Source organism: Pleurodeles waltl, chromosome 7 (genome assembly GCF_031143425.1).
Source record: "Pleurodeles waltl isolate 20211129_DDA chromosome 7, aPleWal1.hap1.20221129, whole genome shotgun sequence".
NCBI classification, from domain to species: domain Eukaryota; kingdom Metazoa; phylum Chordata; class Amphibia; order Caudata; family Salamandridae; genus Pleurodeles; species Pleurodeles waltl.
The window spans coordinates 1257038615-1257052334 of NC_090446.1; the positions used below are offsets into that span (position 1 = coordinate 1257038615).

The following is a 13720-nucleotide window of genomic DNA, read 5'->3' on the forward strand; positions in this document are numbered from 1 at the left end:
AGATCCACCCCACCCCCCAAGCCCCGAAAACCGACCCCCCCAACCCTTCACCCCCAAAAACCCCATGTAGGGCACCCTAACTTGACCCTCACCATCCCCCACCCCCCACCCCTACATACAGGTCCCCCTAAGCCCCCACATCCACATGCACCCATTCACCTACATTCACACACACACACCTCATCCCCCTTCTCACTCGAAATGCACTTACCTCTTCCGTCGCACTGCCCTGGGAGGGAACAGGCTCCCTGGATGCTGCTCCGCCGCCATTGCAACCTCTCCATACACCGCCACGCCTATAACTGCTTCATTATAGGTGTGGCGGTGTATGGTATGATGTGGCGTGAGGGTGGAGCAGCATCCACCCCTGCCACCGACCAGCATCATGACGCATGGCGCCCTCCCCACCATCAATGTCGGTGAGGCTCCATGCGTTATTATTTGGCGGGCTGCCGGCCACCACCACTGGCGGTCTTTCATTGACCGCCGGCACAGTTGGAGGCAGGGCTTCCCGCCAAGTCCATAATGGGGGCCTTAGTCCTATGTACTACAGATAGTGCTATGACAAATTTAAAACCAACATCAACCTTCATACCTCAGATGCCTTATGATAGCAATAATACTTTAGGCACACTTGCAGTAGGGAATATGAACAAAATCGCACAAATATTACCCAAAAGAAAATGAGGAAAAGAGGTTGTAATAATACTTACTCAAGAGCACTAAAATATTTAAGGAAAGGCTGAGACATAATATTTAATCCTGCTGATAAAGGGGGTAAATTGGTGTTGTGGCCCTGAATATTATATGTAGAGCAAATTATGAACCATCTAAATGATAAGAATTGTTATGATCTAATTTCCAAAAACAGAAATGAGAATATCAAGGAAGAGTGTCACAGTGATCTGAAATTCTGGTTGGAAGTGGGGCTACTGGAACGGGAAGAGTATCGTTTTAATAAACTGACCATTCAAGACTCCCCACTTTATCTGATACTCAGTGTGCATAAGAACCCAATGAAAACACTGGTCAGACCTATTATTTCAGTTTATTCGAAGGAACATCTACTTATATTCATTCCTTTTTTAGGCCTTATGTGGAATCACACCCATTTTACATCAAGGACTCTACAGATTTTCTTAGGTGGCTCTTTGATGCTAGATTGGAATCTGACTTCTCTAAGGAATCCACGGATGCATCGACTCGGTATATACGAGCATTAGGCCTCAGGATGGTTGGAAGGTGTCAACATTTTTTAAGATTTAGACCTGTCAGAATTCATGACCGTGCCAAAATGCTTCCCAAGTAGAGCAATCGGTGTCTCGTGCACAATATTTTAATGTTTGATGGAATACTCTATAGACAGCTTCAGGACACAGCGATGGGTGCACCCTGTGCACATTTTCATATTGGTTGGTAGGAGGAGAAGGTACTCCATGATGAAGGTTTTGCACAATTTTTAGAAGAGGTGGTGATGTGATCATGATTCATTGATGACCTATTCTTCATTTAGAAAGGGGGCAGTACTACTGTAAATAATTTGGAAAAAGAAAGAGAATGGTTTGAATTCACAATTCTCCTAAACAATCAGAAAGAAGAATTTGTTTTTTTCTAGACATCAATTTAGAGATCACTGACAGTGAATTAATGACATCTATTTATGAAAGCCAACATCAGTAAACAAAATTCTTTATGCCTGCAGCTTCAATCCCGGGGCTCAGAAGTTAAATATACTGTAACTGTGAGTGACTGCAAGCTAGAAGAAATTGTAGCACTACTGAAAAATTTGAGGAGGAAATGAAAAAACATGGTCAAACGTTTTTAAAAAAAGGGGTTATTCAGATGAAGCAGTAAATAGAGCAAAGAATAGAATAAAAGATGTTCTTCCATTTGGGCGATGTATTAGACAAAGAAAATGTTCTGAAAGTGAGACTGTAGGCATTAGATTTGGGACAACATACTCTACGGCCCATACAACAGAAAGAGCAATTCTGCATAAACATTGCAAAGTATTAAAAACAAGTAGGAAATGTATTAGCATGCAGACCATCTGTAACTTTTACATTGCACCTTCAATGTATGACCTGCAAAGTGGCACCTTCAATGTATGTCTTCCAAAGTAAGATTAAAATTAATTTTAATCCTTCATAGAACACCCAGGCTTTTACAAATGTGCAAACTGCAAATTAGTCAATCATGGTCAAAATATTAGATCTTTTGGGAATTATTTTGCAAGCAAGGGAATCAACAGTTCCAAACATTTAATATGTGAAAGTGCTTATATTGTGTGTAGTTTATTCTGCTCTTGTAAAAAATCGTTTATCAGTAGTGCTACGTTACTTGGCACAAAAGAATATTGCAATATTTGAGGGCAATCACAAATGACGTTTCTTACTCAGTTTCTCAACATTTCTCTTTGAAACATTACAGCAAAAGGGAGTGTTTGATATATTTTCCTGTTTATTCAGTACATGGAATAAGGGCGGGATGGTAAGGGGTGCCAATGGAGTCCAGGTGCATTCTGGAATGGAATACAGTCACACAAGTAGGTTTAAATAAGGATGAGTAAGTGCATGTGTTTCTAGTATTGTCTAAAATGTCAGTGTATGAGAGTAGATAAGAAGACCTTCTCCCTACTTTCCCTTTGTGGTGCTGTTACTAGACATTGTTTTTTACATTTTATTTTATTTTGCGTCATTTTAATGTATTCGTTCTGCAATCATTTTCAGTTAGTTTGTTTTTCTATTGTATACAGGGCAGAACTCTCTGTTTTTTCAAGGAAATGTCGAAATAGACTGATTTCAATGATTTCAATAATAGCAATCTACTCTCAACTGGATACTTAAGAACCTTTTTTGAAAATGTGAATTTACTTTACTTTTTTTGAGCTCTTTCTAATACGTCCACTGGGATGGTGTATATGAAATTAATTTACAGTACATATACTTGTCAATACAAGGGATGTGAATGAAAAATATGAAAAATGAAATTATTATGAAATATTTTGATTTGCTCACGATATAAAATACTTGGCAGGTATCTGAAGGATTTTAATATCAGTGGACAGGTAGGAATGGCTGTGGCAAAGGCAGTTATATGTTAGGAGCGAATTGCACCTCTGACACGTGACAAGAGCTATAAAGAAATGCCCTGATGTCTCTACATATCGCTCCTTTTCTGATGCCATGCATTTGCAAACACAGGCAAACCTAATTCATTTGATTTCTGTGTAAAGCATACACAAAACACAACACGTGCACGCAAAGCAAAAAAAAAAAAAAACTACGGGCTTCCATGTGCATATAAAAATCCAAAGGCTAAACGCATACACGCACTTATGCAGCCATATAGGACCGCCTGATGTCACATGGAAACCTTGCACTGCTGATGCTCATGTGGTCCCTGTTCTGTGCACCGGGGAGGGGTAGGTAGTATGCAAAGATGCTCTTTCCACTATGGCTTTTGTGTATGTGCAAACATGAATCACAACACCCATTTCTCTCTGCTCCATGACTCCCTTTTTCCATTAGCACCATGGGCTCTACGCACCCTTTTACACCCCGCATTTTCTTGCTTCCTTCGCAATGACAATTGATCTTCTCTTTAAATAGAAAAAAAAGATAATTAATAAGCTTCAGTAACATACAAAACGAGTACAGCCAAAGCCAAATTGGCTGTATAGGGCATCAATCGTTTCTCCGGGGGGGCTTTTGTTATTGTGGAAGGTTTTGTAGCAGTGCAGCAGTTTTAAAAGCACTGTACAGTTCCAGGTATATCCAACAGTTTTCAAGGCAACAATAAAAATGCCATGATAACTTTGGTGATTAATTTACCTGCTGGAAAGAGATCTGGTTTTGTCTACTGGTAGTTTTGACTCATTTAAGGTGAACATGAACTCACAGAACATGTATTATGCAGATCACAGAACAGTATTTTATGTGCATAGCTCAGTGGGATACTGATTTTGTCACAGAGACCCTTTTGTTGCTGTGCAGTTCATAAATTGTAATTAATCTAGCACAGTGAGACACCAAAAAGCCCGCAAAGAGCTGCATGCAAACTGCATGGAACATGTTAGAAAGTTATGTTTTCACGATCTTTGATTGTCCTAATGTTTCTAAAAATTGTTTGTTTGGGTAGAAATAAACTATAAGTAAACTCAACCCTAACCAGTGTGTTATGTTCTGAATCCTGAGTTTATGCTTCCCCAGAACTAGCACTCTTACAAAATGTCTACCAGTATGGATGATGTGGATCCTACGCCTTGTAGTCCCCTTTGTCAACATTTTCTATACACTGATTTACACTTGTGTGAGTCATTATCTCTGTGTGTGTGTGTCATGTAAAGTGCTCCAACACCCTACGCTGGTAAGAGAGATACATAAAACAAATGAAACACATGTGAGAGAGAGGCTAGGCAGAGATGAGAGGCACTGTTAGAGGGTGCTGCTGAGGGAATAATTGAAGAACCCTAATAAAGAATAGAATGCACCGTTGTCATTTTTCCCACATTTTCTTGGGGGTGTATCCCTCAAGCCTCATTATAGTGGTCAGGCTCACTCGCTATGCACCGTATGGGGGTTGGTCTAATAAAATTTGCCAGGGCTGGCTTTGGGTTCCCAGTCCAGGCCTTGGTACAGCTTTCGAAGTACAAGGGGAAGTTTCCCCAACAAAAAGAAGAGTTAGAAGACATTTTATGGGGTTGATGCTTATCACGCACATATAATATATGGCATAATTTACAGCAGCAATTTAAGATTCTATGAGTGCAGGAAATCAACATCGGCTATTACTTAATATGTAGTTCTTTTGTATAATATTAGAGTCTGCAAACATCTTTTTCATATGTGCCTTAATGTACTCTTTCCAATTTAATGTAACAGAAGTGCTTTCTACATGGACTGGTACATATATACCTTTCCATACATATATTATATAAGCAACGTTTTACTTGTAATACTGAAAACCCCACATAACAAAGTATACATATTTTAGAACCATCATGTTTACTTTTTTACTGAGTTTATAGGTAAATATGCTACGTGTCCTACCGTTTGCAATGAATGTAGCAATAAATAATTTAGCACTACTACCTTGCTACTAGTATAATAAGGTTATTTTACATCATTTCACCTATATTGCCTCCTTCTTCTTAAAGCCTCTTCTCCGTCAATAGCTCGATTATGAGCCTTTTCTCCATTAAATCACCCTCTCCATTAAAACCATCATTTACACGTCTCCGTGTACAAATTAAAAAGTAGACCTGCTGGCTTTGTCAATGCTTGTTTTTGCTAAAACAAAACAAAAAAAAGTATTAGTTGCCTGGTAAATGCTTATTTTAATTATAATTCGTGTCCCCACATATGTGAATTCCTCTACTCCTTATCCCTGCTCCTAAAAGAGCTGTATAAGTATAACATTAGCCAATGCACACTAGCACTCGGAAAGACTAAAACTGATTAAAGTTCCAGTACATCCCATCAATCTTCCGAATAGTTGACATGATAGTTGTTCCCCAGATGAAGCGATCGAACCCTCGTGCATGCTAAATCTCTTTTAAAATCGAACAAACAACCTCTGCCCATCACTAAAAATATTGTAACTACCCGGTTCCTCGCGGAATACTTCTCCCTCCGGAAAGACTGACCCTCGCATCCCAATCACGGCTCAGACAGACAAGAACAGTCTAGGAGCTGATTGGATGCTAAATCCCCAAAGCGCAGAGGACGCAGAGTGGCGCGAGACATTGTACAAGTGCCTTGATTGAAATACTTCCTTGCCCTTCCCTCCAGCTGATCAGGGATTATCTCTTGTTTCAGGAGAAACCTAGTAAAGCTGCAAGCGGAGCTCTATTTTAATAAAGCGAGGTAACGAGGGGACCCCTTCCGCACCAGTTGTGTCAGTCTCCAAATAGGCTTCGGGGTTAATAGTTCCAGTGGCTGATCTTCTGGGGTTAATAAGTCAGTGACATGCAGTCATTTCCCGCATTCCATTGTAAAACCATTGTTATTAAGGTTTGTTTTCTCTTAATGGAAAATTCAGCATTGTTTTTTAATTTCTTTCTTTTTTTAAAGTTCATTGTTGCTACTTCTGCCTCCATATGTGCTGAAAGAAAATGAATCGGTACTCTTGGTTTTCTGGTATATTTCAAGCTGTGAATAATTTCACTTGCTAAGAATTTCATTGGCTGAAAGCAAATTAAGCAACCCGCTTTCCACCAAGTGACTGCTTATGACAGTAGAGCGAAGGCACTTGGAGCAGGTGCTTCGGCGGGTTCTCAGTCTCCTTGCCTCCTCGCTGCGCCAGGGCTTCGCTTCGCGGTGTTACGGGGATGGACAGGAGGCACAGAGCATCGATCGCTCTCACTCTGAATATTCTCTCACTCATTTTCGCCATCACCGCCTTCACCAGCAGTTACTGGTGTCAAGGGACCAGGAAGGTTCCCAAACCCATCTGCACCAGCAAGGTGAAAGAGCGCGAGACCTACTGCATTCGAGTCAACAGCTCGGACTCGAACGACAGCAGCGTGGTCCAGTACACCTGGGAAGCTGGCGATGACAAATTCATCCAACGACACTTCCACGCTGGGATTTGGTACTCCTGCGAGGAGATCTTTGGGAGCAGCGGTAAGTGAAAATCTGCTACCCGGCCCGTTAAAAGATGTGGGATAGATGACTTGTTTAGACTCGCTCTTAAGTCTGTAATTATGCTGATGTCATAGTCTTATGATGTGCCTCACCATTTGCTTTGAATCACCTTTGCCTATCATTGAAGCATGGGCGACGTGTTTGCTTAGGAGCAAGTCTGTGCCGGCTGATGAATGTGCCTTCAGCTGCAAGGAGCACACCCATTACATTTCTTCTAGGTCAGGAGCGTGTGGCAAATGAATAATGGAACTACTTTACAGTTGAAATCGAATCATGTTAAAAATCAACAAGACATTCATTCATGAGTCTGACAAACAAATGTTTTCATTTTTCAATGATATGCATGGCTATTGTTTTTCTATTGATATATTCACGTGCTGTCAAGCAAAACAGAGATAATACATTCCCACAACCAGCAACATGTGACACTTGGAACATTTTTAAAAGTGGTTGACATGGCTATGATGAGAATATTTAATCTAAATGCTAATTTTGGAGACTGCTTGGGTTTCAAGAGTGAAACCAAAGTTAAGCAATTTTATGAATATGTGTATGTTGTTTCGAGAAATAACAAGACTGGGCAAGTGTAGACTGCTCTGTAGCGCCCGGTCACCGTTGCCTAGATACATTGAAGCACAGTGCAGGGTCATCACTATTGCAGTTACTTATACAATATTACATTCATATATCAAAATGATGTCACTAATGTTCCTAGGCTAGATCCTTACCGCGGTAATCCATATTGTTTCTTCATCTGTAATCACGAAACAATTCCTTGAAAGGTTTCTTTATTCTAATGGCCTAATTTAGAGTTTGGTGTATGGGATACTACACACTACATATTCCTCCGTATTATAAGTGCCATAATATATAATGCCCTTGTAATACAGAATACTAGATGTCCATAACAGTTGTGTTGGACTATCCCACCTGCCAAACTCTAAATCAGGCCATAACTATCGATTCTATCGATCAAAGCCAAAGGTGGTCGTCCACTTATCTAATGTAGTGGTTGGTAAGCGGTGTGAAGTGACTATAGTGGCAAGCACAACATATCATCAGCAAGGCGACTGTTCTAGGTTTGCAAAAAAAAAACAGCAGCAGGAAAATACTGTAATGTTTTATTTTCTACGATAATTATTTAGGCCAGTACATATAAGACATTTTTACATGTCTCCCTGTTATATAAAGAACGATGTAATGCACGACAATCTGTGTCTTAGAGTATTTCTAAAAGTGTTTGTGAAACAGAGGCACTCGATTGGTCGGGAAGATTATGTTCCAATTGCTGTCTGCATAGCTAGGTCCCTGGTCATTCCAATCTACTTCCTCAGGTGCTGCCAAATGAATATTTCTTCCAGAACATCAAGCATAGCTGAACTTTCCCAATAAGTCAATAGGTCTTTGTCTGTGTTGTACAAATTCGCTTTTTAATGTTGAATAAGGGTCACTGGGCTAACAGAACATTGAACTGAACAAAACTTATATTTAAGTTAAACGAATGCCTCTACAGAAAAATATGTCAGACGTTTTCACACCCTAAGTATGAAAGAAAGTAGTCATTTCGGAAACAATTAAGTTTACTTATAATGGTATTTTTGGTTGGAATCATAAAAACACAGAATTTGCAACTGCGAAATACATTTTTGAAAAATACAAACCCCCTTTTGCAATTCAGAAAAATCACTCCGACTCTCAAAGGAGGTTTTGTAACCATTTCCGAATTGCGAATAGGATGCGCATGAATGGGGCCTCGTCCTTCAATTTGTGAGTTACAGTGAGATGTACAATAGTAGAGCAAAGATGCAATGGGCCAAGCTGCAAACTAGGGAACTGGCCCCTTAGGCAGCTGTTGGACAAGTAAAATAACACAATTATCATGGTTCTAGGGGTCACTGAGGGCTCTGGCCCCCAGTGCCACTGAACCTGCTGCACCAATGATAACTATGGCGGAGTGTAGGGGGACCGCAAATACTGGTTTGTGGTAGAAATAACAGCCACAAACGATTACTTAGTTATTTACACTCGAGTTGAGTTGCTTACTGGTTTTCAGAGTGGAAGCTATCTTCGAGGGACAACTTCCCCTTTGTGAATGTTGGGGTGCAGACAGTGGTGCAGTGACCCACTCATGTTCCCAGACATCGTCCCAGCATTTATTGACCAAAGGGTTAGAACCCAGAGATTGTCCGTCTCATCTCAATGGGTACAATAAAATAGAATTCAGATGTCCAAGAATGAGAGACCCCTAACCCAGTAAGGCTTGTTCCATGGGAAGAAAATGAAGGCCAGAATTCAGTGGCTGAATAGTACTTTCGCATTGTGATTCCAATGTAGAAGCACGTATCCAAATTAAAGGATAGGGTTACCCTTTGTCCTTTTAGTCAGTGCTTTAAATGGGCCGGTACTCTCCGGTACTGAGTACCGGCACTTTTTTATTTTGAGAGGGAGAGTACCGGCATATCTCAAGATAAACGTAATACTTTTAATTGGAGAGTACCGGCACTTCTCGGAAACAAGCAGGTACTCTATCACAGAGTACCTGCACTTCTATTTTTCCATTTAAAGCACTGCTTTTAGTATTCCAATTAGATTCCCCAAAAGGGGAAAAACAGTGTCCCTCATTTTCTCTTTATCATCCCAGCATATATATATTTTTTTAAAGAAGCACTAGTCTCTTTAAAAAAATGTTGACATACTAGGAATGAGAATGCAAGGATGGCGGTCTGCTATCCTTCATGGCCTCCATCTCTGTATTTACTGCCATTCTTTATGGATGGCAAAATATAAACTGTATTATAAATATTCATGAGATAGGATTTTTACGACCCTCTACAAATATACATGTCCAATGTCACTGATTAGTACATTGCAAAATAAAAGGTAGTTCACAAAATATTAGGTGTGAGGTTTGCACATCTTGGTTGGCAAACTTTTCCTAGTACCACGAGTGTACTGTCTTTGGACAAGTGCAAGTCCAGGACAATTACTCCACCCCACCACCTTCTACTGACAGGACCTTTCTTATTTGTGGATGGGTAGGAAGTAAAACTCAGACTGCAAGACTCTGAAAAGGAAATATAGCTCATCCATGGCATAGATCATGGCAAAGATTGTTCCTTTCTTAACTTATCAAAGTCGGCCAAGCACCGCCAAACCTTGGCTTCATCAAAGAATTGAAGACTCTACTCTTTAAACATCAACAATCTGTAAATGCTTGATCATTGCACTTTTGTTCTGGGCTTGTGCTGCCATTAGCTCACTCTCAATGATATAACCAGAAATACACAGGCTCCAATGGCTCTTCACTCTGCCCCTGTGCCTGTCCTAGGATCCTTGTACTCATCTGACCAATGTGACCTTGTAACCCACAGTGCTCTATTGTGCTGTTGCTATGTTTACTCTTCATACATCCACATACGTAGATGCCTGTGCGCAGCAGCATCTCCTAGTGCTATTTCTCATTAGTCTAAAACAGTTAATAATATTTGACTATTCAATGATTAAACGCATCGGACCAGGCTCAGCATTGGGCAATTAAATTACTCTTACAGAGAACCTGTTCTTAGGAGGTCACCTTTTGAGGTGCTGTGGTCCAGTGTCCACTTTGCAGTTCTGGCCTCTTCACACTGCTTGGAATACTCCACAGCATCACATTTGTGTGACCCTGTGGAAATCAGTTCATCTTCCTCTTCTTCCCGTTCCTTATCAGACGAAATTCCGAGGACTTGGAAAACGGCCACACGCCAGTATTAGGTAATACGCCGAAATAGTTAAGCCTGGAAGTGCCTAGAAGTTGACAGTTGACAGTTTTCAGATGTACAAGTCTTCTCATCAGCTCACTGACGCCAACCAAGTACCCTACAGAAAGACAACACGTCCATTGTGCAGCTGACTGACAACAAACAGCAAGCTTGTCAGTCTTTAATTGGAGTAAATTCTATCATTTGAATAATGTGTTAACTTTTCAAGTTTTAAAAGTAGACTCGATATTCGATCACACATTCACCGATGATATCACCATTATTGCCATTAGTAACGTCATGGCCGAGTCTAGAGGCGCTGGTCACCAGCATTTCAGAAGCATCTGCACATCGTGTGTGGAAGGTGTGGCAGCCTGTGGCGCTGTGCTGAAGACGCCAGTGAGAAGAGCAACACCGCCTGCATTTACAGTGGTTGAAATGGCAGAGTCTGTTAAAATCGGTATTTTGGCAAATAAATACTGCCTCCTTAAAAATGTACCTCCAATCCAATCCTCTCTCTTTCAATATACATAGGGTGTCAAGTGAAGTTACTGCCCGAGTTTCCAACTTCATTTTACTTTTAAAAAAATGATACTGTTAGAAATGGGGTTTTTGGTTGGCAGTTAGTTTGCCCTCTGTCCAAGCAAGAACCCTCACTCTAGTCAGGGTAAGTCACACACAATCCAAAATCAGCCTGTGCCCACCCTCTGGTAGCTTGGCACGACCAGTCAGGCTCAACTTCGAAGGCAATGTGTAAAGCATTTGTGCAATAAATCATACAACACCATAATATAACACCACAAAAATACACCACACAGTGTTTAGAAAAATATATAATATTTATCTGGGTATTTTCAGGTCAAAACGATCAAAGTTGCAATATGAATTTCTAAAGATATCACTGGAAAGTGATATAAAGTGACTTAAGTCTTTAAAAAGCAAACAAAGTCTCTTTCAAGCACAAAGTACCTGGTTTCTGGTGGAAAATCTCCTCAGAGGGCCACAGGAGAAGAGATACGTGGAAAACTGGTGTGTGCGTCGATTTCTCCCCAGCACACATGGACTTGCGTTGTTATTTTTCACGCGGGGAAGTCGTGCGTCGTTTTCCGGCGCGCGGACAGTCTCTTTCTGTGGATCGCGGGGTTTACCAGATGTCCCGGGTCTGTGCGTGGATTTTCCTGCTTGTTTTCCGGCTGTGCGTCGTTCTGTGGGGCTGCGCGTCGAAGTTTCGATCTCACGGCAGGCGTCGCGTAGATTTCTCCTTTGAAGTCGGGCGGCGTTGTCCTTGCGAGGCCGTGCGTCAAAGTTTCGGTCGTCCCGAAGGCGTCGCGTCGATCAGCGTCGGTGTGCGGCGTTTTTCTTGCCGCGGAACAAGCTGTGCGTCTAAAATTTCATCGCACAGAGCGTCCAAGTGAAAAAGAGAAGTCTTTTTGGTCCTGAGACTTCAGGGAACAGGAGGCAAGCTCTATCCAAGCACTTGGAGAGCACTTTCACAGCCAGGCAAGAGTTCAGCAAGGCAGCAGGCCAACAGCAAGGCAGCAGTCCTTTGTAGAAAGCAGACAGGTGAGTCCTTTGAGCAGCCAGGCAGTTCTTCTTGTCAGGATGTAGTTTCTGGTTCAGGTTTCTTCTCCAGCAAGTGTCTGATGAGGTAGGGCAGAGGCCCTGTTTTATACTAAGTTGTGCCTTTGAAGTGGGGGTGACTTCAAAGAGTGTCTTAGAAATGCACCAAGCCCCCTTTCAGTTCAATCCTGTCTGCCAGAGTCCCAGTAGGGGGTGTGGCAGTCCTTTGTGTGAGGGCAGGCACTCGACCCTCCCAGCCCAGGAAGACCCATTCAAAATGCAGATGTATGCAGGTGAGGCTGAGTACCCTGTGTTTGGGGTGTGTCTGAGTGAATGCACAAGGAGCTGTCAACTAAACCTAGCCAGACGTGGATTGAAGGGCACAACAAGATTTTAGGGCAAAGAAATGCTCACTTTCTAAAAGTGGCATTTCTAGAATAGTAGTATTAAATCCGACTTCAACAGTCAGCTGGACTTTATATTACCATTCTGGCCATACTAAATATGACCTTCCTGCTCCTTTCAGATCAGCAGCTGCCACTTCAACAGTGTATGAGGGCAGCCCCAATGTTAGCCTATGAACGGAGCAGGCCTCACAGTAGTGTAAAAACGAATTTAGGAGTTTTACACTACCAGGACATATAACTACACAGGTACATGTCCTGCCTTTTACCTACACAGCACCCTGCTCTAGGGGTTACCTAGGGCACACATTAGGGATGACTTATATGTAGAAAAAGGGGAGTTCTCGGCTTGGCAAGTACTTTTAAATGCCAAGTCGAAGTGGCAGTGAAACTGCACACACAGGCCTTGCAATGGCAGGCCTGAGACAAGGTTAAGGGGCTACTGAAGTGGGTGGCACAACCAGTGCTGCAGGCCCACTAGCAGCATTTAATCTACAGGCCCTAGGCACATATAGTGCACTCTACTAGGGACTTATAAGTAAATTAAATAGCCACTCATGGATAAACCAATCAATAGTACCATTTACACAGAGAGCATATGCACTTCAGCACTGGTTAGCAGTGATAAAGTGCCCAGAGGTCAAAAGCCAACAACAACAGGTCAGAAAAAATAGGAGGAAGGAGGCAAAAAGTTTGGGGATGACCCTGTCATAAAGCCAGGTCCAACAGATACCAATAATACAGACAAATGTGATGGTCGAGTATCATTTTACACATCATATACGTAGAAACAAAGTTGATGAAGGGAAAGGTAGAATTTTCTTTTTATTTAAAAAAAAGAATGTTAAGTAGATAGTTTAAGCCAGATAATTGTTTTTGTTGTCAGTTCAGCAATTCCGACTTTCAGTTATGCCTCCAGATAGTATTCCATTGTTTTTTTCACAAATTGGTGGTGGCAGTGACTCGGGGGTGGGGGTAGAGACGAAACCATTTTAAACTAAAGTTTATGAAGCAATTGGAACATTAAGAAAGCACCCTAAAACCGAAGTAGTCCCCTTGCACTAGAGTGCCTTGATCCTTTACATAAAGAGGGGAATCTGGAGGCAGAGATAGGCGTTAACTTGGTTTTAAATCAAATGTAAGGTCACTTGAATGTAGGGTGTGCTGTATCTGCTGGAATTACTTTCATGGTTCGCTTGATTCTTGATTATTTGACAAGAGCACTGAGGGCGAATGCTGTGGACAAACAACGTCAAACCAGGGTTTTGCATGATAGAGGTTAGTGTCTGAAGCCAGGCCAGCACCCTAGGCAGGTTCTGTCTCTATCTATCTATCTATCTATCTATCTATCTATCTATCTATCTATCTA

The 13720-nt window shown here is 41.5% G+C and overlaps 1 protein-coding gene across 1 annotated transcript in view; it reads left to right on the forward strand.

The window, feature by feature from the left end:
• Positions 1–6086: 6086 nt before the first annotated feature.
• LOC138246144 (germ cell-specific gene 1-like protein) overlaps positions 6087–13720 on the forward strand; it is a 200746-nt gene continuing 193112 nt past the window's right edge. The window contains exon 1 of the mRNA XM_069200420.1: positions 6087–6626. Within this exon, the coding sequence (XP_069056521.1) occupies positions 6332–6626 (295 nt within the window). The 5' untranslated portion in view covers positions 6087–6331. The remainder of the gene's footprint in view (positions 6627–13720) is intronic.